The 23,865-nt window shown below is 36.7% G+C and overlaps 1 protein-coding gene across 1 annotated transcript in view; it reads left to right on the top strand.

Moving 5' to 3' along the window:
- Positions 1-19,072, top strand: part of Slc27a6 (solute carrier family 27 member 6) — a 54,817-nt gene extending 35,745 nt beyond the window's left edge. The window contains exons 7-11 of the mRNA XM_004651523.2: positions 6,151-6,241; positions 12,353-12,551; positions 13,483-13,580; positions 15,298-15,428; positions 17,942-19,072. Coding sequence (XP_004651580.2) covers positions 6,151-6,241; positions 12,353-12,551; positions 13,483-13,580; positions 15,298-15,428; positions 17,942-18,118 — 696 coding nt within the window. The 3' untranslated portion in view covers positions 18,119-19,072. The remainder of the gene's footprint in view (positions 1-6,150; positions 6,242-12,352; positions 12,552-13,482; positions 13,581-15,297; positions 15,429-17,941) is intronic.
- Positions 19,073-23,865: the final 4,793 nt, after the last annotated feature.

Here is a 23,865-nt window from a genome sequence, read left to right as displayed (position 1 = left end):
GGAAGACAACTTCCTTAAACACTTGATTTTTTAGGTAAAGAGCATATGGAATAAAATATGGCAGAAAATGGTAATCAGAAAAGTATACCCTGGTAAGATTATTGAACAAAATTTAAAGCACCAGGTGAGACTAAGACAGAAAAATTATGGATTTTATAAAGTGCAGTTGAATACAGGAAAAAATTTAGGCTACTTGTCTCAACACAAAAATGAAATGTTCAATGTTGAACAAAGATCAAGAAATATCTTCATTTAGGGCTGGAGAGATGGCTTAGCAGTTAAGCACTTGCCTGTGAAGCCTAAGGACCCAGGTTCAAGGCTCGATTCCCCAGGTCCCATGCTAGCTAGATGCACAAGGGGGTGCACACATCTGGAGTTCGTTTGCAGTGGCTGGAGGCCCTGGAGCACCCATTCTCTCTCTCTATCTGCCTCTTTCTCTCTCTGTCTGTTGCTCTCAAATAAATAAATAAAAGTAAACAAAAAAGAGAAAAAGATCTTCATTTAGCAAATTTTGTTCTGGTTAAGTCATTCTTCAAGTATACGGACAAAAAAGTACTCCCATTTTTTAAATATATTTTTTAATTTTTTTGGTTTATTTTTATTTATTTAATTTAGAGCGACAGACAGAGAAAGAGGCAGAGACAGAGAGAGAGAGAATGGGTGCGCCAGGGTTTCCAGCCACTGCAGATGAATTCCAGATGCGTGTGCCCCCTTGTGCATCTGGCTAACGTGGGTCCTGGGGAATAGAGCTTCAAACCGGGATCCTTAGGCTTCACAGGCAAGCGCTTAACCGCTAAGCCATCTCTCCAGCCCAAGTACTCCCATTTTTTTTAAAAAAAATATTTTTATTTTGAGAAAGACAGAGATTAAAAGGAGGAAGGGAGGGAGAGAGAGAGAGAGAGGGAATGGGCATAGTAGAACCTTCAGCCTGCTGTTAATGAACTCCAGATGTGTGTGCCCCCTCTTGTACATGTGCAACATTGCACACTTGCATACCTGTGTGTCTAGCTACATGGGGCCTGGAGATTTGAACATGAGTTTTTAGGCTTTATAGTCAAGCACCTTAACTGCTAAGCAATCTCTCCAGCCCTCTCCTAAAATTTTGAGAAACCACAAAACATATACGTATGCATGTCTATGAATGTAATGCTCTCTAAAATGCACTGAATTCAAACTATGGTCAACCTGAAGATAGAACCAAATGTAGAAAGACCATGGCCAGCATTACAGCCATTGATTGAACTGATCCAAACTATGTCTCTAAATGGACTAGAAAATGCAAAACTTGAAAAAAAGGAATATTTATAATATTGCCAAATACAGGCATTAGATGAGCTTAGAGGAGAAAATACAACTGGAAATTTTTCATGTATCATAGTGGCAAATCCACAGATTGCCAATATTTAAAGGACCCATTGACCCATTTCTGACCATTTGCACTTTTTAAAAAATATCTTTTAATTAGTATCTTTTATGCATGAGGAAAGTTAAACAAATGCAAGATGAGAGAGCATTCCATCCTCATTTTTGACATCAGTTGAAATTTCAGGAATCCATAAGACTACTCTTAGATCTGACAACTGATTTAAAGGTCTTGCAAAACTCCTGGAAACTGTTACATGCAAGGTGACAGCTTATCCTAAGTAAAGAGCTCAGATGAAAACCAGCCACAGAATAAACTAATAGTGCAGAATCAAGGTGAGAACCTGGAGGGATACTTCAGATACCTTCACTTCTGGAGGCTCAACAGCTCGGGGGCCCACATGGCTAACCCGCATTTTCTGTTTTGGGAGTGAAACTAGTTAATCTGAAGTACATAGCCTATATCACATAGTTTGTGTGGCTTATACATCACTTAAGAATACATTCTTTACTAATTGGCCTTAGTTTCTTAGACTAATAAATGTAGAGTGAAAATCATATATCTTTTATTTTAGAATATTTTTTAATATTTTACCTTTATTTATTTGAGAGAGAAAGAGGCAGATACACAAAGAGAAAATGGATATACCAGGGCATCCAGCCACTGCAAAGAAACTCTAGATGCTTGTACCATCATGTGCATCTTGCTTACATGGGTACTGGGGAATCAAAACTAGGTCCATAGGCTTCACAGGCAAGTGCCTTAAACACCAAACAATCTCTCCAGCCCTATTTTCTTTCTTTTGTTTCTTTTTTTTTCGGGGGGGGGGGAGCCGGTTCAAGATAGGGTTTCACTCCAGCTCAGGCTGACCTGGAATTCACTATGTAGTCTCTGGGTGGCCTCAAACTCATGGCTATCCTCCTACCTCTGCCTCTCGAGTGCTGCGATTAAAGGCATGCACCTCCATGCCTGACTTTTATTTTTTTAATGTAAAATTCTTCCATTAAAGATTACCTTCCAGGGGCTGGAGGGATGGCTTAGCAGTTAAGGCGCTTGCCTGCAAAGCCAAAGGGCCTCAGTTTGATTCCCCAGGACACCCATATAAGCCAGATGCACAAGATGGCACATGCGTCTGGAGTTTGCTTGCAGTGGCTGGAGGTCCTGGCACACCCATTCTCTCTCTCTCTCTCTCTCTCTCTCTCTCTCCCTCTTTCTCATTCTGATAAATAAATAAATAAATAAATAAATAATTTATTTATTTTAAAAAAGGTTACCTTCCAGAAACTGACATTTAAAAAATTATTTATTTATTTGAGAGCAGGAGACAGAGAGAGAGAGAGAGAGAGAGAGAGAGAGAGAATGGATTCACCAGGGATTCCAGCCACTGAATAGGAACTCTGGACATATGCACTACCTTGTGCATCTGGCTTATGTGGGTCTTGGGGAATTGAGCCTCGAACTGGGGCCCTTAGGCTTCACAGGCAAGCACTTAACCACTAAGCCATCTCTCCAGCCCAGGCATTTTTTTAACAAGGTAAACAACAATAACAACACCAAACCATCTTTTGTTTGTTTGTTTTGTTTTGTTTTGCAAGCTAACAATCTTTTATCCCAGTTCTAGTCTTGGCTCTGTCTCTACTTGAAAGTAACTCTAATGAGTTACTTTTCTCAGAAAGTAGTGTCTCATGTTTTAATCTAAGAAATAGCTTCTGTACTCCTTTTCCAATGTGCATATATATGAGTCTTAATGTGCAAAGGCGTGTTAGTAAAAGGGGAATTTCCAGGGACATTATATATAGACATGTGACTGTGGATTGCAAAATTCAGGTGAAACTATTTACCATGCTTGTGAACAAGACCCCTTTGAAGCTATGTTCTGGACAAAGACGCATGTAATCCATTTAATTTGGAGAATTTAAAATGTAACTGTTTACTATAACACACATATTACTATAATGTCATGGTAGCTTCTTGAAATAGAAAAAAAAACAATAAAAACTACAGCTGAACATTCATGCATTGATTCAGATACTTTTTCAGATGATGTTACAAAGTGCTTTGTTTCATCTAAGTTATACAATTAACTAATTCCTGGCCATCAAGTCCAATATACCTGACAACAGATACACTGTCCAGTAATTTTGTATGGGATGAGTCTCACCCATGCATGTGGCTGCTAAGTTATCCTAAAAGAAGTTGCTGGAGAAACGTTCCAAATGATGAAGCGTGTTAAAACAGGAGCAACAAGAATGAATGATGATTTGATTCTAATCCTGTTTGAACAAGATGATAAAGGCTGTTACAGAACTTCTGGAATCTTTTTGTCTAACAGCCATTAGGCAAATGGCCAATATTCTGTTATTCTACATACAGGCAAAGATGAACAAGATGCAAGCGTGCATAAAGAATTTTTCTTCCTGAATTTTATTTGAAATTAGTTCTAACTTTTTCATATATTACAGCATATACATTCCATAATTTTTAAAGTTTTTTATTTATTTGCAAGGAGAGAGAGAAAATGGGTGTATCGGGGCCTCTAGCCCTGCACATGACCTACAGATGCATGCACTACTTTGTGCATCTGACTTAACATGTTCGCTGGGAAATCAAACCAGAGTCCTTAGGCTTTGCAGGCAAGTGAAAATTTTGTGCTTATAATAAAAGTCCCCAGGACAATCAGATGATATTTGTAAATCTATATTAACTTTTTGGTAAAAATAAGTAATAATCCTTTATTATTAGAATGTGAGTACTTATTTTTAAAATGGCACAACTATATGATTTAAGAATAAATTTGAGGGCTGGAGAGATGGCTTGGCAGTTAGGCACTTGCCTGTGAAGCCTAAGGACCCTGGTTCAAGGCTCAACTCCCCAGGACCCATGTTAGCCAGATGCACAAGGGGGTGCATGCATCCGGAATTCGTTTGCAGTGTCTGGAGGCCCTGGCGCGCCCATTCTGTCTCCCTCTCTCTATCTGCCTCTTTCTCTGTCTGTCGCTGTCAAATAAATAAATAAAATTGTTTATAAGGAAAAAGAATAAATTTGACATGATATAGCACCAAGCCTTACTTGCTACTAAATTTTATGAATAGGACAAGTATATTTTTTTTCAAAATATTAAATTTGTTTTTGACAGAAGAAAAAGAAACCAAATTAATCTACAGGAGTTGCTGAATTTCAAATGAATGTTTCTTCAAAATAAGAGGTAGTACTTCATAAAAGATTCCCCTAAAGTTAAGAAATTAGGAAAAACATTAAGCATTGAGTTATTACATCTTTAAAAGCAAACAATATCAGGAGACAGTACTGATGTCTCAACTAAACAATAAAAGCTTTTTCATATTAAAAAGTCCTTTGAAACCTGAGTGTTCCTCCCTGTTCCTCTCCCTCCCTCCTTCCGTCCCTCTCTCCCTCTCTCTTCATGTGTGTTATGTGCCACTTATCAGCAAAGCCTAATGACTCAGGTTTGATTCCCCAGCACCCACATAAACTCAGATGTAGAAAGTGACACATGTATCTGGAGTTCACTTGCAGTAGCTAGAGACCCTGGTGTACCCATATTCTCATTCTCCCCGCCCCACCCCACTCCCCCGGTCTCTGCTTGCAAATAAATAAATACTTTTTTTAAAACAGTCTTTACGTCATGGAGAAGGATATGTTTCCTTTGCTGCCTCTTCCATTAGCCCTAGTCTTAAATAGGGACATCATTATTTACTACCTCATATAGCATTTTGATGCTTCAGTAGAGTTCTTGAGCTCTTAGCACCTTATTTGGCATAAAGTAAGTGCTCGGTTGATATTAGTTGCTCACATTTATATTTAATTAAAATTGTGGCTGTCCCTACATGCTGAATTTACTAGGATTTAAAATGAGACAGTTCTGTTTAATCTTTAATTTTAATACTATATTTATCTCCCTATTTTTATTCCTCATTTTTCATTTATTTGTTCTCTATTTGTCCGTTTTTTTGTTTGTTTGTTTGTTTGTTTGTTTTTTTGCTTCTTTGTCTCCTTCACCTTGCTCCATCCTTATTTGGCTTCCCTTGTGTTTTCTCTTCATTTTATTACCTCCATGTCAATTTACTGTTTTCTAATTCAGCTTAAGAAGATGGCTTGCTTAAATGGCCAATAAAAGTTCAGTTTCCTTACATTTAAAATGCGGGAATTTTCCTGAGCCTATTTATAGCTTTCTCCAGGGTCAGAATTGACTGGATCTCTATGTAAGCTTGACATGGAAGTGTATCCATTACAGAGCCAGCCCGGCAGCCTGGCATGTTTGGGGTGAAGGGGTCATCCAATTTAGTTTGGTTCCTGAAATAAGGACATTTTAACCAACTCCCTCTCGTACTGCAGTAGTGCTCAGAAATTCTGAATGTTAGTTTAGGAGTAAATGTTAAAGGCTTAGGAGAAAAGCAAAGGTAAGGTTGTCAAGTTACCCTTCTCTTTAGCCATTTTGTCTCTTTCTAGAGGTCATGAGAAAAAATAAAAAGCCTGACATCCACATAGCTTATATTTTAGTTCTATTAAAACTTACCTTTTAAAAAAAGATGCTTTGAATGGCTGCACAAATGAACCTCCTACCTATGATGCAGAGGACTACTTCTGTGTCTTGTGATCACACATTTCAGTGTCCATTTTCAAACATCCGTTTGAATTTTATCAGTAAAAGTACCTTACATCAGCCATATACTGATTCATTGTTTCGTTTGAGCATAAAATCTGCTATTATCAGATGTTGCTGCATGGATAACTAAATGCTTCTCTTTGCTTGGATTTTGCCTTTGTAGCTTCTTTTCCCTTTTGAGTTGATAAAGTATGATTTTCAGAAAGATGAACCAATGAGAAATGAGCAGGGCTGGTGTAGCCGTGTGAAAAAAGGTAAGACCAGTATTTGAAATCATCACCTCATGCAAGCTGTCTCAACTTGCATGTGATTGTTACTGAGTTTTTAGTAGGAAAAGAATGACTCGTTCTAACATATCATCTGACTTGAATGGAATTTTAATGCAGGTAGAATGGCTTAATTACTGAATATTGATATCAAACTTGACTCCCTCAGATAGTAAATTACTAAAATTGATAAGTAGTTACTATTTGGCATATATGTATGTATGTATATATGTGTGTGTGTGTGTGTATACATATAGACATATACATATGTATATATATATATGTGTGTGTGTGTGTGTGTGTGTGTGTGTGTGTGTGTGTGTGTGTATTTTCTTAATTAGTTAATTTACACCTATGTTGTGGGTGCATTTCAGTCTCTTGGCAACTGCAAAGGAGACGCCAGACACTCATGCTACCTTTTATTCCGGTTTCTGTTGGTGGCTGGGGAATTGAACCCAGACCAGCAGGTTTTGCAAGCAAGTGCCTTTAGCAACTGAGCAATTTCCCTAGACCCTGGCTTATAGTTTCTTAACATTCATATCTGCTTTGCAATCATGGCACATATGAAATGCCATATATCATCAAATGATATAAAGTAAGCTAAATAATTTGTCATTTTAGACACAGTGAGAAGTAAGGCCACTTTTGATTTGAAGTTGGGCTCTGGCAATTATAAAATATGTCACTGTGTGCAGGTTTATTGACCTGTGTCTCATTTCCTTTTGGTGTAAAATAGTGGTGACAGAACTTCGTGAGACTCTTTTTCACAGTTAAATGGCCTTTTTGTAAAATATTGTGGCTTCTTGCCTTTTTGTCTTTCTCCTTTTACACTCCTCCCAAGAGAGACTGCCTTAAATTTGGGGTTAGAAACTTTGATAAAATGAAGTATGCCACAATTAACTTCATTAACACAATTAACTTCATAATCATTAAAATTAGAATGTAAAGATGTGTGCATAGAATGGTTTAGAAATCCAGTCTGGGGCTGGTGAGATGGCTTATTGGTTAAGGTGCTTGCCTGCAAAGCCAAAGGACCTTGGTTAGATTCCCCAGGACCCATGTAAGCCAGAAACACAAGGTGGTGCATGCATCTGAAGTTAGTTTGCAGTGGTTGGAGTCCTTGACACACTCATTATTTCTCTCTCTCTCTCTCTCTATTTCTTTGCCTCATTCTTTCTGTCAAATAAGTAAAAATAAATTATAATAAAGCAATCCAAATTGTATAAATGTGGCCCAAATTATTATTTGCTATCTCATACCACCTCAACCTATAACAGAAATGACCACCTAAATCTTTAAGTGTGGCAATATGTATTACAAACTTATTTGTTTGTTTTCTCATAGCTGATGTATTGCAAAAAATGTTCAATTTATTTTTAAAAAATCTACTGATCTCTCTATCTGCCTCTGTCTTTCTCTCTGCGTCTCTCATAAATAAATAAATAAATAACTGAAATATTTTTTAAAAATCTGCTGTATACATGCCAGGGTAAATACCATGATCAAAAAATATACCTGGGCTGGGTTTAGCACTTAAGGTGTTTGTCTACAAAGCCTAAGGACCCAGTTTCAATGCCCCAGAACCCTCATAAGCCAGATGCACATGGTGGCTCATGTGCTGGAAGTTCGTTTGCAGTGGCTAGAAGCCCTGGTGTGCCCATTCTCTCTTTATCTCTCTCTCTCTCTTTCTCTTTTTCTCCCTCTTTCTCTCTAAATAAATAAATACATAAATAAAATAGAATAAAATGTTTTAAAAATCTACCAAATACCTGTATTTCAAGCCTAAGAACATTTATTAGTTTTTTTCTTAATTTAGCTCTAAAGACAATAGTTAAGAAAAAAGTGCATATTCTGAAGATTTGAAGAATTTAGATAAACATTTCTAGTGTGTTTTCTTACAACTATAATAGTATCTGATATTGGAACTTGAATCTCAGAAATGTACTTATACAATCCCATTTTCTTTAAAAGCAGTTGATGTCAGATATCTTTCCTGCCAGTGTAAAATTTTCATTATGAGCAATTATATTATTTTTCCATTATGACATTTCTGAATGTAAATTTTCCCTAGACAGGCCAGATATGAATACACCATGACCTATGTAAGCATTTGCAGCAGTTTGTCAGAATAGAAACTATAATCTTTGTCCTAAAGAACAGAAACAAAGAATATAAAATGCACAGAAGATAAAACAGTCTTAGAAACTTCTGGAACATAGGAAATGTACCCTGAAAGAATGTATGATGAACATGAGATTTTGAAATCATGTGGACCTACTTATAAAAGATTCTTGAAGGGCTGAAGAAATGGCTCAGCAGTTAAAGGCTCTTGCTGCCATGCCTGCAAACCAGATTTCAATTCCCCATCACCCATATGAAGTCAGACTAAAAGTACTCAGCATCTGTGATCTCAAGGTGCCTACAACAATGGGAACAGAGCCAGGAGAATCCAGAAGCTTCCAAGCCAGTCTGACTGGCACACATGCAGCTGTAAAACAATGAGAGATCCTGCCTCAAAGAGAAAGTGGGATCATCTGTAGAGATGACTTAGTCATGAAGGCACTTACTTGTGAAGGCTAGAGACGCAGGTTCAATGCTCCAGAACTCATAGCCAGATGCACAAGGTGGTGCATGTGTCTGGAGTTCATTTGCAGTGGCTAGAGGCCCTGGAGCACCCATTCTCTCTCTCCCTTCCCCCCCCTCTCTCCTCTCTAACATAAACAAAACTAATATAAAATAAATTTTAAAAGAAAAGGTAGGAACTGACAAAAAAACCCCAAGTTGTCCTACAACCCTCACACGTGTGTGTGCCCATAACACTCACACCGTATACATCCACACAGCTATGTGACATTGGGCTAATTACTTTTTTAAAAATTTTGTTTATTTTTATTTGTTTACTTGAAAGTGACAGACAGAGAGAGAAAGAGGCAGAGAGAGAGAGAGATTGGGCATGACAGGGCCTCCAGCCACTGCAAACGAACTCCAGATGCATGTGCCCCCTTGTACATCTGGCTAACATGGGTCCTGGAGAATGGAGCCTGAACTGGGGTCCTTAGGCTTCACAGGCAAGCGCTTAACCACTAAGCCATCTCTCCAGCCCGGGCTAATTACTTTTCATGACTAATTTTCTTTAGCTATAAAAGGAAGTTATTATTAAGACCTTTCTTAGAGGTTAGGGATGAGAATGAGAGGGGTCAGTATAACATTATTAGAATAGTGATAACTACCACTGAGAGAGAACTCCATATTACAGTGGTGGAGATGATGATGACGAATTATATTAGTGAGAACAATAATGGTTAACATGAAATGATATAATTTCTATTTAGGCAGAGCAGGTATATTTGGCCAGAGACATGTGTACCTTTTACAAGGCAAACCATCAGGAAAGACGGCAGAAGTGGAGAATGTGAAAAGACAGAAGTGGCTTAGTAGTTGGCTGGAATGGAGCTCTACACATGAGCTAGAGCCACAAGAATATGCATCTTATTACTGCAGGCAAAGTAAGAAGTGAGCAATGACCTTGAAGGGTTAGCTCATGGTAGTGGCTGCTCTCCTTCATCTTGTCTTAGAAGTAACATTTTTTAGCTTGACAATTGCAGATCATAATCTGGAGTAAATAAAATGGGTTGGAATAATTATTCCAGTTAAGGGTCTAAATATAAGTGGAAGTAATAAGTTGAGAGATCTTTTCAGTGCCTTTCTCATCCCTATGAAGGATTTGCAAAATCCCTCAGAGTAATACATCTTCTTAAGTTTCTAATTATATATTGATGGATCAGAGCATTTTACAGAAACTTTCACAAAATTATGGAGGATTTGCAGTCCTAGTCCAGTTCTTTTTTTAAAAAATTATGAATTTTACTGTATTAATATATCACATGTTAGTCATATACCCACTGGGTTATACTCTTATATCCCCTTTCTATCTCCCCCATTCCACTAAGGGCCCTCCTCAGGGGAGTTATTGGCAGTCACTACGGGGTCATGAAGGCCTCAGTCAGTCTCTGTTGGAGGTGGGGCTGTGCCTCAGGATACTCCTTTCCACCCTCTGGCACTTAAATTCTTTTCACTCCCTCTTCCACAGTGTTCCCTGAGCTTTGAAGGGTGTGTTCTAACTCTGCTTTAGTGCTAAGCTCTCTGAAGCCTCTGAATTTCTGCTTTCATGAGGTTTGAGTGTCCTCAGTGCCTATCACCATCTCCCTGGAGGAAGCAGGTTGTCAGAATAGCAGTGAGAGTAACACTTGGGTCTAAATCACCACTTCCTTTGTAATGTCTCCTGGGCCCTTGTAGATATGATAGAGGTGGCTCATCTCATGAGGCAATCTTGTCATACTGCTGGATCTTGATTCTCCTCAGTTTTTACTTCCATCTGTAAAGAAAGCAGATTCTCCCACCAAGAGTGAGAGCAGCATGGATTAAAGAGGATAAACATAGGTATTTAAGAGACTTTTTTGTTTTGTGGTTTTTGTTTTGTTTTGTTTTTCGAGGTAGGGTCTCACTGTAGCCCAAGCTGACCTGGAATTCACTATGGAGTCTCAGGATGTCCTTGAACTGACATCAATCCTCCCACCTCTGCCTCCCGAGTGCTGGGATTAAAGGCGTGAGCCACCACACCGGTTTAAGAGACTTTTTGATACGTGTGACCATCCTTCTTGCCAAGGAACAGTGGAAGCTTCTTTCTGAGGTCTATGACCTTCCTATTCTTAGGATTCTGACTTGGCTTTCAGTGTCAGGTATGAGTTCTCTCCCACTGAGCGGGCCTTATATCCTATCAGAAAGCCACTGATTACCTGCATAGGCTGTGTGCCGCTATTCCATAGGTGTGCCCCTCTTGCCAGACTGGTTGATATTGTAAGCTTGCAGGCTCTCCTGCTTGTCCATACTTTCGATGAACATGATCTCCCATCAGCTCCCACTGCACTTTCCAGCACTGGGAGGGCTAGCCGGTGGGGAGCTTTCTTCCTTCTAATTCCCAGCACATCTCTCAATGTCCTGTGTTTGTGGCCTTGATGTTTTCAGAGAAAAGATCTTACCATTTAACTCTCACATTTAACCAAGTGCTTTGGCAATAACCAACATTTTTTTTTTTTTTTTTTCCCTTTGGAGACCTCATGGGGCTCCCTGACCAACAGCTCACTGCAAGGAGTAACCCAGTTCTGGCACTGGGATTTATCAGCTAGAGCCCATGGTTTTAGAATTAAGCTTTCAACACCCTCTATAGGGCATTTCTGCCTGGGCAATTCCTCCTATCTCTTATTAAGTTATACCTTTAAAAATTTTTTGTTGTTTTTTATTTATTTATTTGAGAGCGACAGAGAGAGAAGGGGGCAGGTAGATAGATAGAGAATGGGCAAGCCAGGGCTTCTAGCCACAGCAAGGTACCTCCACACGCGTGTGCCCCTTGTGCATCTGGCTAACATGGGTCCTGGGGAATCGAGCCTCGAACTGGGGTCCTTAGGCTTGACACGCAAGCGCTTAACCGCTAAGCCATCTCTCCAGCCCAGTTATACCTTTGTAGTCTTTGCCATTTTCTGATTTTTATAACTGGCTTTGCCCTTCTGGGCATTAATTCTTTTCTTATGAAATATGAACCATAATATCAGTTTCAAATAATTCCTGTAATAAATAAATAAAATTATTGTTTCAAAGAGATTATGATAACTATCTAACAAATCTTGCTGCTATAATTATTATGTATTTAGCATTCTATTTATTTATCATTTATTATTTATATTTTTCTAGGAGTTATTTATGCTGCTGTCAATTATGTCTGAATTAATCATCTATAATTCAAAGCAGAAATAGCTCTCAGCCTATCAACTTAGAAAGTAAACGGAATTTAATGTACTTTTCCTTTATATGTAGTTCCGTTTTCATTTGTTTTCCCAAAGTCACTTGTCTTTATGCTAACCTACGAAAGAACGGCTTAGATGTGGGAACCCCGAATAGAGTAGATGACACTAAATAGAGTAGGAACAAGCACAAAGCAAGTGGGATGGATAGCATTATTTGTCTTGATCTACTATGATTTAGTTGTATGCATGATGTATGAACATAATCAGATGCCTGCAAACACACTCCTTTCTCTCACAGGAGCACCTGGACTCCTCATCTCTCGTGTGAACACAAAGAATCCCTTCTTTGGTTATGCTGGCTGCTACAAACACACCCAGAACAAATTACTTGTTGATGTTTTTAAGAAGGGAGATGTTTACTTTAACACGGGAGACTTGATGGTTCAAGATCAAGAAAATTTCCTTTATTTCTGGGACCGTACTGGGGACACTTTCAGGTATTAATGACCATCTGATGCACAGCTTCCTGTATGGAAGCATGAGACCTTGTCACTACTTTCAGGACATTCAGAGACCATGGCACTTTCCACTGTAAACATTTACTCACCATCTTTTTAGAATGAATTACAAGATGAACTTTGATATAAAATTTTGTAATTGTGACTTACTTTAGGCCAAACCAGTGAACTCCCTTTTCCATATATAATGGTTGAAAGTATATGTGTAGTCTGAGATAGATTTAAAACAGAAAACCAAATGAGTCAAATATCAGGTGGTTCTTGATAAGATTTTAAAATACTAAAACTACAAGTTTTCCATTTCATTTTTGAATTGCTTAAACCTACTTTAGGTCCACTTACAAAATTGTTGTGCCTTTCTATTCAGAGCTATTTGATAGTTAAGGGTAAAGAACAGGTATTCAGCAAATACTTGAAGAGAAATAATGAGTAAATAGATACTATGTCAAAAGTTTGTCTTTTATATAATTATTTTCATTAAAATAATTAAAGAAACCCAATGAGTGAGTATGTAGAATTTAAAGAGTGTCCATATACCAAAAGACAACTATAGTTTTTGTTTTTGAGTTTTAATATTACCATCATGAGAAATAAAGTTTTAAACTTGATTTTTGTTATTTGACAAGATGGTAATATTAGTGATTTTTTTTTGTAGTGACAGCCTTTCATTTTATTTGATGGTATATTTCATAACATTTTCCAGTGAGCAACTTATACCACAAAAACTTAAAGGAATTTTAAGCCAAAGGAGAGATTCTTATTTTATTGAGTTACCGAGAAAGTGCTTCTCTATAAACATCTTTTGCTTTGAAAATTATTCCTTGTGCCTGCACAGCATAAGTCACTGAAAATGAAAGCGGCAGCTAGTTCTTCAAACAGGCACACTGACTAGAATCTGCTTGTCACACAGGTGGAAAGGAGAAAATGTGGCAACCACAGAGGTTGCCGACGTCATCGGGATGCTGGATTTTATTCAGGAAACAAACGTCTATGGCGTGGCTGTGTCAGGTATGAGTATGTTTCAGATTTTGAAGGTTCTTGAAGATGATGGGCAAGTCTGCTTTACTTTAAAAATAATTTTACCAATTCAACATTTCAAATTTTTTACAAATAAAAAATCAGTCTTTTCTTCTTGCCTTGGCAAGTAATAGTTTTGATTAAGCTAAACTTCCTGGACACACTAGTTAAAGGGTATTTAATGAATTTTAATGCCTCTGTGCTTTGAGGCCGAACTTGGAAACCTAGCTAGTGACTCACTGCCTGAAAACAGTGGAAGCTTTTCTAAAGGCTCTCGTTTTCTTGTTGTGACTAGTGCCCATGCATTCATGAGTATACGTGCTGGCTAACACTACTCATGCAGCTAAGGTTTGTGGTGAGAAGGGATGCCAGACATGGGCATGTCTGGATAGGATAGCAGAGAAAAGGGAAGTGAAGTTGATAACCAGCAGTGTTGGATCACAGCTCAAGAATTCATTTAAGACCTATAGATGATATGATAGGCAGTCGTCAATCTGTGGAAGTAATCATGGAAACATCAACTTTAGTTTTTAAGGTTTTTTTGCAATAGGAATGTAATTTTATTTGAAAGAATATATCTACCTATATATTTCATGGAACAAGGTTATTCTTTTTCTTTTATTCTTAATATAAATTCTTTATTAGTTGTGGACAAACAGCCATGTTGGTACCATTGTTAGCCTCCTCCCTGTCCTTTCCTATCCAAAGGGACCCTCCTTAATGGGGATTGTGGCTTGTGCATTGTGGGAGAAGACATCAGTTATGGGAAAAAGACAATGTCTCTGTGCATAATGACCCAACTTGTGGCTCTAACAATCTTTCCGCCCGCTCTTCTGTGAATTTCCCTGAGCCATGTTGGGTTTGTTTTAGGTCTACTTCAGTGATAAGGTCTTGGGAGCCTCTCAGTCTCTGGATATCTGGTTTGGTTAGGAGTTGGGTACCAGGTTCACGAAGAAAGCAGCACTCTTGCTCATTTCCCCAGTTCCTCTATGGCTTCAACTGGGGCCCTGGTGAGGTATGATGGGCTGATTCTCTCCTCAGGTTCTTCGTCCATCTGAAAAAGAGAAGCAGATTATCCTATGGAGAGTGAGGTCAGCAACAGATAAATGGGATAACCATTATTATAGAGAGAATTTAATAGTTGCAGTTCCTCTTGTAGCCCAAATTGGTGGGAGCTTGATATTGGAGAGCAAACTCATTTTTTGGATATGGTTCTGACTTGTTTCCCAGGTCCAGCTATGGGTTCCATTCTATCGGTCAGATTCATTAGCCAAGTCAAGAGCAGTTGGCTACCCACCATGGCTGTGTGCCTCTATTGCACTTGGTTGAGCATCATGTCAAGTTGTTTCCTGCTGAGTAACTTAGACCATGGTCTCTCCATGTTCTGTACAAACAGCAGATGGTGTCTTTGGCAGTAGAGTCTTACCATTTCCTTTGGCCCTTTAACTTTTGAATTGATGCCTAAAATATACATTTATGCTGGGATGTATTTGTCTTTAAATAATCTCTTTCATAATATATGCCTTCCTTTATGACACTATTTTAGCAAGTAAAATATATGCTCATAGAAAAAGAGACTCATTTATTACCACTATATTGTCACCTCTGAAACAGATTTAATATCCCTATGGAAATAAATATTTGACATATGATTTTTAAAAATTCATCCAGTAAATATAATTTGATTTCATTTACAATCCTTTTTCAGGTTATGAAGGAAAAGTGGGAATGGCTTCTATTATTCTAAAACCAAACAAGTGGCTAGACTTAAAAAAAGTTTATGAACAAGTTCTAACATCTCTACCTGCTTATGCCTGCCCACGATTTTTAAGAATTCAGGTAATTTTACATTCTCAAATTATCATCAAATTTAAGGCCAGGATATAAATTTAGTAGCAGATACACAAGGGGTCACATGAACCTGGAGTTTGTTTGTAGTGACTGGAGGCCCTAGTGTGCCTATTTTCTCTTTCTCTCTATCTGCCTCTTTCTTTCTCTCTCTCTCTAAAATAAATAAATAAAATATTTAAAACTATTTTAAAAATACATTTTCAAAGCCATGAAAAGTATAGGAATGTAGAATTGGTGCTAGTCAGTATTATCTTTTATTTTATTTTATTTTATTTTATTTATTTATTTATTTTTTTTAGTCAGTATTATCTTTAAAGCCTAACTAAAAGGGAAGCATGGAGGAAATGTTAGGGTATGTTTATCTTTGCCCTAACTAGAGAAATGTTCTCTCACTCTTCGCCAAAGAGACAAATGATGGTCTTAGGAAATGTGCCAACATATGTGGAGAAGATGCCTGGTGTGGTTTGTCTAAAATCAGGTTCCACTAGCTAGCCACCAAGGTGTGTGCAGAACTAGGTATGCAGAACCTAAAGGCAATTGGCTTTAAGCAAACTTGCTTTTCATTCTTTTCAATTATTCTGCTCATCCTTCCCCCCACCCTTATATTTTGGAAAACACTAAGTGCATCTGTTTGGGGATGAAGACTCCTTCCCATTGGATTAATGTTAAAGAATGGTTTAAGAAAAAGAATTTACTCCCCTACTTGGTAACTTTACCTGCTTATCTGCTCACTTAGTTATTTAATATGTGCCTCAAATATAGTTTCCCAAAGTTAGCATTTTTCATCTTCTAATACCAAATCATGTATATTTTTCAGAATACATTTGTTATAACATTATTAGGTTCCTAGTGGAACAAAAGATGATATCATATTAATTTTAATATATTTGTAAAGAAGTACTCATAGCTGTCTTTGCCTTTTGAAAGGAATGCCTCGTCTGCATTCACTATTCAATTTTCCTGTTTAATTAAGTTTCAAGTATATTAACTCAGATTATTTTCATAAAAACCTTCTGGAACTCTACAAACAAATAAATACAAATCATATAGATAATTGAAACGTTTTCACAGACTAATTTGTGAACAGTTTTAAGAATTAATACATACAAAGAGTCTATTTTTACTCAATTTAAGCCAACCCGAATTTCAATATAACTCAACTGTATTATTAAATTTTCTCCTGTTTCACTTGTACACATGCAAGTTGTGTGTGTATGTGTGTGTGTGTGTGTGTGTGTGTGTTCTCTGTGTACTATCTGTGCAGCTACCACAGTAGAGACATGGACATTCAGCCCTGCAAGGGAGTTCTTCATGCTTGTTCTCTCACAGCCACTGTTCCTTCCTCTTCCTCTCCCCTAACCCATAAGAAGTATATTTCATAGGATACAAAGTTAACATGGAAAATACTATAAGCTGTATCTCTGATTGGAACTGAAATTCCCTCTCATAAAGCAGAAGCTGTTTTGTGGCTTTAGGCTATTTAGAAGAGCTTCACACAAGTTTAGAAAATCTTTTGATACCATTTCATAACCTAAAATAACATTGGCCATCATGTTTATTATAGCATTTGCTATACTTAGCACAGATTCTCACATGGAAAGCTTGATGTAGCTCTGATACATAAATTATAGCATTACATATGAATTATAATAAAAACATTTGAGGGTTGGAGAGATGGCTTAGCAGTTAAGCGCTTGCCTGTGAAGCCTAAGGACCCCAGTTCGAGGCTCATTTCCCCAGGACCCACATTAACCAGATGCACAAGGGGCACACTCATCTGGAGTTCGTTAGCAGTGGTTGGAGGCCCTGGCATGCCTATTCTCTCTCTCTCTGCCTCTTTCTCTCTGTGTCTGTCACTCTTAAATAAATAAATAAAAATGAAACAAAAAACTAAAAATATATGATACATGAGTTATGATAAAAATAAAATAATGAATTATAATAACAAATGACCTGAAATATTACAAAAGTAAACCTTCTGACAAAACGAGTAAAACAATTACCTTACTAAAAATCTAGGACACATTTTTAAAAGTTCATTTTTGCCAATAAGCTAGTAAAAATTTTAAAATGTATAGCACTCAGTATGACCAGGATAAAATCAACCTGGTCTTTCTATTATACTGTGGCAATACATATTATCATAAATTTGCTAGATAACTAGTACTATAAATTTTTCTTTTATGACATTTTTACTGATGATATTATTATATGTGCATAATATTGTTTTGGTATTGATACAAAGATGAATATGTATTTCAAACATGCATATACCTGATTATATTTAGAATCTGTTTGCTAATTATGTTGATAGTTCTTGTATAGGGAATAAGTCAATGTTTTAGTAAAGTTCACAGGTAAATCAAAGTTTTAAATTTCTAATATTAATTTAATAATAAATATAGAGAAGATTGGATACAAGTTGTTAAATATTTTATGAGCATGTATATGTTTATAGATTGCAATACATTATTTCACTCAGCCTACTAATTGTTTTATAGGAAAAAATGGAAACAACTGGGACATTCAAACTACAGAAGGCGCAACTGGTGGAAGAAGGATTTAGTCTGTTGAAAATTTCTGACCCACTTTACTTTATGGATAACTTGAAAAAATCATATGTATCATTGACCAAAGAAATTTATGATCAGATAATGTCAGGAGAGATAAAACTTTAGGCCTCCACATGTATGGGATTTTCATGTAATTTCACAGGAGTACAGATGTTCCTTGGTTTATAGACAAATGGGGTTTCTTATTTATAAACATATTATAATTGAAAATACCATCAGTGAAAAATGCATTTGGTGTAGCTGACCTATCAAACTGTACACGTTGTAGCACAATGCACTACGAAGTATGATTTTTCTCCCTATGCGTGGGAGCTGATGTCCATGGTGGCTGCCCCTCCTCACAAGACAGGAGTGTACTGTGTATCACAAGCCCAGAAAAAGATATCTCAATTTAAAGAAAATACAATCTGTCTTTTTTTTCTGAAGGCATTTAGGATTTAAAACAAATAAAAAACATTGTAAGACCAACCATCATGAATTTGAAGTCATGTAACTTAATTATTTACTATAAAATGGGATAGGGAAACAACATCAATAATGTGTTGTTAGCTTATTGAATTTAATAATACTTTAATTTGCTCCTGTCAATATAAGCTTTAGCTGAGTATTCTTTTCTTTCATATTTGTGGATTCAGTGCATAAGTAAATATTTGTCATTAAGATTTTGAATTAGGGGCTGGAGAGATGGCTCAGCAGTTAAAAGTGCTTGCTTGCAAAGTTTGACAACCCAATAGTGAGTCCCCAGTACCCACATGAAGCCAGATGTACAAAGTTCATGTTTGCAATGGCAGAATGCCCTGACATGCCCATTCTCTCTCTGTCTCTCTGGCTCTCCCTCTCTCTCTCTCTCTCTCTCTCTCTTTCTCATTTCTCAAATAAATATTTTAAAAGCTTTTTAATCATCAGGTATTTTGAATAACACATTAACAGGTTAGTTATTTTGTTACTTAAAGTATTTTCTAATATGTAAAATTCTAGTTTTCAATAAATGGTTAAATTTTACTCAAATATTTTAATATGTTCTGTTCTACAGCTCAATAAACTATCATTATAAATATATGATTTGACTCTTCATTTTAGTGTTTTTAAATAGTAAAATCCAGGTAAAGGAAGCTGACTGCTAAGGCAATAGAAAAAAAAAATGTTTTAAAAAATGAAAGGGAAGATTCTGAAAACTGCTAAGCCCAAAACATTTGGAAATTTGGGGCAGATATATAAATGTCAAATTAACAATTAAATCTGAATGAATAGCATAAGGCCTGATATCACCTCCAACACCAAAGACAGGAAGGGGCCCTGGCTTTACCAGTACATGAGTAGTTACTGAACAGCCTGTTTCCAGGGCAGTGTAGTGAGCATAGTCTCCAGCCGGGACTCCAGGCTCCAGAGTTTCCTTTAATTTGACCTACAAAATGACTGGACTGGTGAAGTGATTTAGTTTGATTGTTTAAATATGTTTTCCAGAGGTCTATGTGCTGAAGACTTGGTGCCCAGTTTGATAGTTTTGAGGTGACAGAATCTTCACAGGGTAGGTCTAGTGGAAACCAGCACCATCACTGAGGTGGCAATCCTTGGAAGGGATGAATGGTAGTTATTGGCTCTTGAGAGCTGGTTGCTCTGCACTGTTGAGGCTCACCTGAGGGCTTGGCTTCTTCTGGACACAGCCTTTTCCCTTGTCACCCTTATGCCATGTTGCGCTGTAGCTTAAGGAGCCCTCATTAGAAGTCAAACAGAGGAGGTATCTAACTTTCAGCCTCTAAAACAATAAGCTAAAATCAGACTCCTTGTTGTGTACCAAACTTCAGATGTTTTATAATTGCAACAGAAAAATTCATTAAGTCAGAGGGCATTATGGAGCAAGAAGGAGAAGCTTAACACTGCCTAACAATAATCTTCTCTATTTACATACAAGCTCATCTCACAACCCATAGGAAGATTTGTCTTATTTTGTGTTGTTACTCACATGTTAAAGATTTTTTTTCCTTTGGTTGGAACTAAAGTTATAGAGTTCATTTTTTTGTCATTTTGTCATTGTTAGTAAATATGTTATGAAGCTGAAATATTTATACATATAGTATATAAATGGAAGATTAAAGTTTGGAATAAAAATAGAGTATCATCAATTTTGCAAAAATCAGGAGTTTTAGAAGAACTACGGAAATCATGAAAAAATTCCAACAATTCATATCCATTGGTATTTGGAAAAGGATGACTTTCATTATCAAAATGCTAATTGAGGAATGGAAAAGTGGCTTAGCAATTAAGGCACTAGCCTGCAAAGCCAAAGGACTCAGGTTTAATTCCCCAGGACCCATGTAAGCCAGATCCACAAGGAGGCGCATACTTCTGGAGTTCATTTGCAGTGGCCAAAGGCCCTGGCGCACCCATTCTCTCTATCTACCTCTTTCTCTGTCTCTAATAAATAAATAAAATAAATAATTTTTTAAATGTTAATAGAAGTTATAAACTTAAATTTTATTTTAATGATTTTACTGTTTGCCTTTCTCATTTAAAATTTGTTTCAAGTATATTCTTTCATTTTGTAGGTTCTTTCAATATTAGAAATGCCTATTCATGTTTCTACTCATTTCTCACTCCTTGAAAAAACTCTGGAGATTGAATCAATATGGTCAGCCAACTATTTTGCATCATTCCTGCACCGCTACTTAGCTCTAAAGCCAAATCCAGTGAAACTGGCAAAAAAGTGTTTTTTACAAAGACAATGCATTTTAGAAGGGAGAATGGGTAGAATGTATCTAATTTAGGTGGATGAAACATTGTAGGAAGTTTCTGCAAATACAAAACAGATGAGACTATCAAAGGAGAGTGCAGGAACAGAGGAAACAAGCCATTATAGTTTAAAACTACTTCCAAGGAAAAAGAAAAGACAATGATACTATAATCATATGTGGGGCCACTGTGTTATTATCAGGTTACTAAATTACAGGAAATGGATTTATGAAGTTCCTGCTTTTCCCTTGCTTCTGGAAAATTTTATTAGCAAATGAACCAGTTTTTGACCAAAGAAAAAGACTGAAATTAATGTCATATGATTGTAAAAACTAGAGCTAGACACTAGAAGAAAATAGCTGCACACCATTGATGATAGTGTCCACATTTATAGTCAATTAAAAATATGTACAAATTAGGGCTGTAGGGATGGCTTAGTGGTTAAGGCATTTGCCTGCAAAGCCAAAGGACCCAGATTCAGTTTTCCAGGTCCCACGTTAGCCAAATGCACAAGGGGGTCTGGAGTTCGTCTGCAGTGGCTAGAGGCCCTGGCATGCCCAGTCTCTCTCTCTCTCACTCTCTCTCCCTCTTTCTCTGTCAAAAATACCCCCCCCCAAAAAACAAAAAACAAAAAAAAAGAATATTAAAAGAAGAAATTAAAAGTAAAATAATTATATAATTGTTACAGAACAATATGTAATGTAAGGAATTTACTGATTAAAAAATTAAAAATCCAATTTATTCAATCACTGAATATATCACATATATATACATTATATGTATATGCATCTATATATACATATACATAGATGATAGATAGATAGATAGATAGATAGATAGATAGATAGATAGATAGATAGAGAGATAGAGAGATAGATAGATAGATAGATGTGCATGCTGGGTGTAATATGTATTTATAAAAGATGACAGGTAATAGGTATAAGTATCAGTAAGAGAAAAGTCTGTAGACTGGATAAGGATGATATTAAGCAACTATACAAAATATGGAACTGTAATTATGTTAAATACTATATAAAAATAATTGATTTTATTGATAAAGAATATAAAAATTAAATTATGAGATATGCTTTCTCCCATCAGGAAATAATTATATACCATAATAATAGACAGGTCTGGGCAACCAAACAAGATATTTGGCAATGGTAAGTAGAATAGTGTGGTGTTAAGGAGAGATGACTGGATCATGAGACCACTAACTTTGTCGATGGGTTAATGGCTGGCTCTAATACTCACGAGGTATCATTATGAAAATGTACCACAAAGGGTATTCAGTCTTTCTAACCCATTGATGGGTGCATACTGAATGGGATTTTAGGCAGTGGTGCTTGGTTGGATGATGCAGCTCCTAGAGGAGAACGTTTGAAGAGAATAGATTGTCCCTGGCCTTCCCTTTCATTCTGTATGTTTCCCTGATACTATGATTTGGCAGCTTTCTTCTTCATCCATTATATTCTGACTTCCCACAGGCCTAAATGCAAGGGAGCCAGACAATCGTGAAACCTCAGAAACCATGAGACAAATCTTCCTTTTATTGTTTTTTTTTAAAGTATTTTATCACAGTGCTAAAAGGCAATTGATGCCATTCTTTAAAAATTTCAGGAAGGAAACATTTCATTAAAAATTGTACTGAACACACAAAACCTTTCAGGAAAAAAAAAAATGTCAGAAAGCTTCCAGTACAAATGCAAATGCAAACCTTGCCGTATGTGTATGTGAGTCGTTGTATAAGACAGGGGTAGAGTTTAACCTAGATGAAATGTCAGTGACTGTTGTAATAAACAGAATGAAGAGTACAGGCTTAAGAGATAGCTCAGTTAATAAAACATTTTCTACACAAAGCATAAGGTCTTGAGCTCAGATGCCTAGAGTCCACACAACTACTGAGTGTGTTCCCAGCATTTAAGATGCAGAGTCAGGTAGATTCCCACTGCAAGTTGGCTAGCTAGCCTAACACAGTCAGTGACCTCTGGGTCCAATGAGAGACCCTTCACCAGTTCCAAAGGTATAGAGTGATGAAGAGAGATACCTGATATTGACCTCTTGCCCCATACTCACACATGTGCATTTGTATGTACATGTGTACCCACATATATATAAACACATACACAGACATGTATGCATATCACACAGATACACAGAGAGTGGAAAATCCAGTGAATACAAGTATTTAGTGAGTGTTGGGGAAAATATTTGAAAATTCATTAATAATTTGAAAAATTCAAAGTTAAGCATGAGCTATATTTCTATAACTAGAAACTTAAAAACAAGACTGACAACATGGTTTATGCTAGACAGGATAAATAGACTCAGCCTTCTGAAGAACAGAAGTTTGCAGAGTGTAAAATGCATATATAACTTTGACTGAGCAGCTCTAAGAATAAAAAAAGTAAGCTATTGGCATTAAGGCAGAATCTATGTCAAACTATTTTCAAGATAAGATCAAATGAATAACAGTGAGTATTAGAGATATTATAAATCAGAAAAAAAATGTGACTTAAATATTACTACAACCTGTATTTTGTAGATTCTGTACTCTGGTGGTTATAAAAGTATCTGACAAGTCAACTTATACAAACACTGAAGATATTATACTTTAAATCTTAAATTCTCCTCAAAGGCTTATATGCCAAGAGCTTGTACTATAGCTTGGGGTGCCATTGAGAAACAGCAGAATTTTTAAGAGGTGGCTCCTTGTGTAATGAAGCTAGTTCAGTGGGGGAGGCTACTGAAGGGGGTATTATGACACTCTTTGTCTCACCACATGCTCTCTACTGGGATGCCCTGCCATGGAATAAGTCCAAAAACAGTCGAGTCAACTTGCCATGGACTAGAACCTCAGAAAGTATAAGCCAGATGTATCTTTCCCACCTTTAAACTTATTTTTGTCAAATATGTTGCCAAAGCATCGAAATCTGGCTGGCACAAACACCCAATGATATATCGCTAAGGAACAAAAATAGTTCAAAGAGTATTTATCATTTGTTTGTTAAAATTATATTGAGGGGTAGAAATACTTTAGAATACAAGTTTTAAGCAATTTTATTTGAATAATTTAATAAGTATGAAGTTGGATGTGTGAATTTTCACTTTCTAACTCTAAG

The sequence above is a fragment of the Jaculus jaculus genome, chromosome 14 (assembly GCF_020740685.1).
Source record: "Jaculus jaculus isolate mJacJac1 chromosome 14, mJacJac1.mat.Y.cur, whole genome shotgun sequence".
Lineage (NCBI taxonomy): Eukaryota > Metazoa > Chordata > Mammalia > Rodentia > Dipodidae > Jaculus > Jaculus jaculus.
Note: the sequence above shows the minus strand (reverse complement) of the source record. Positions and strands in the feature narration are given on the sequence as shown.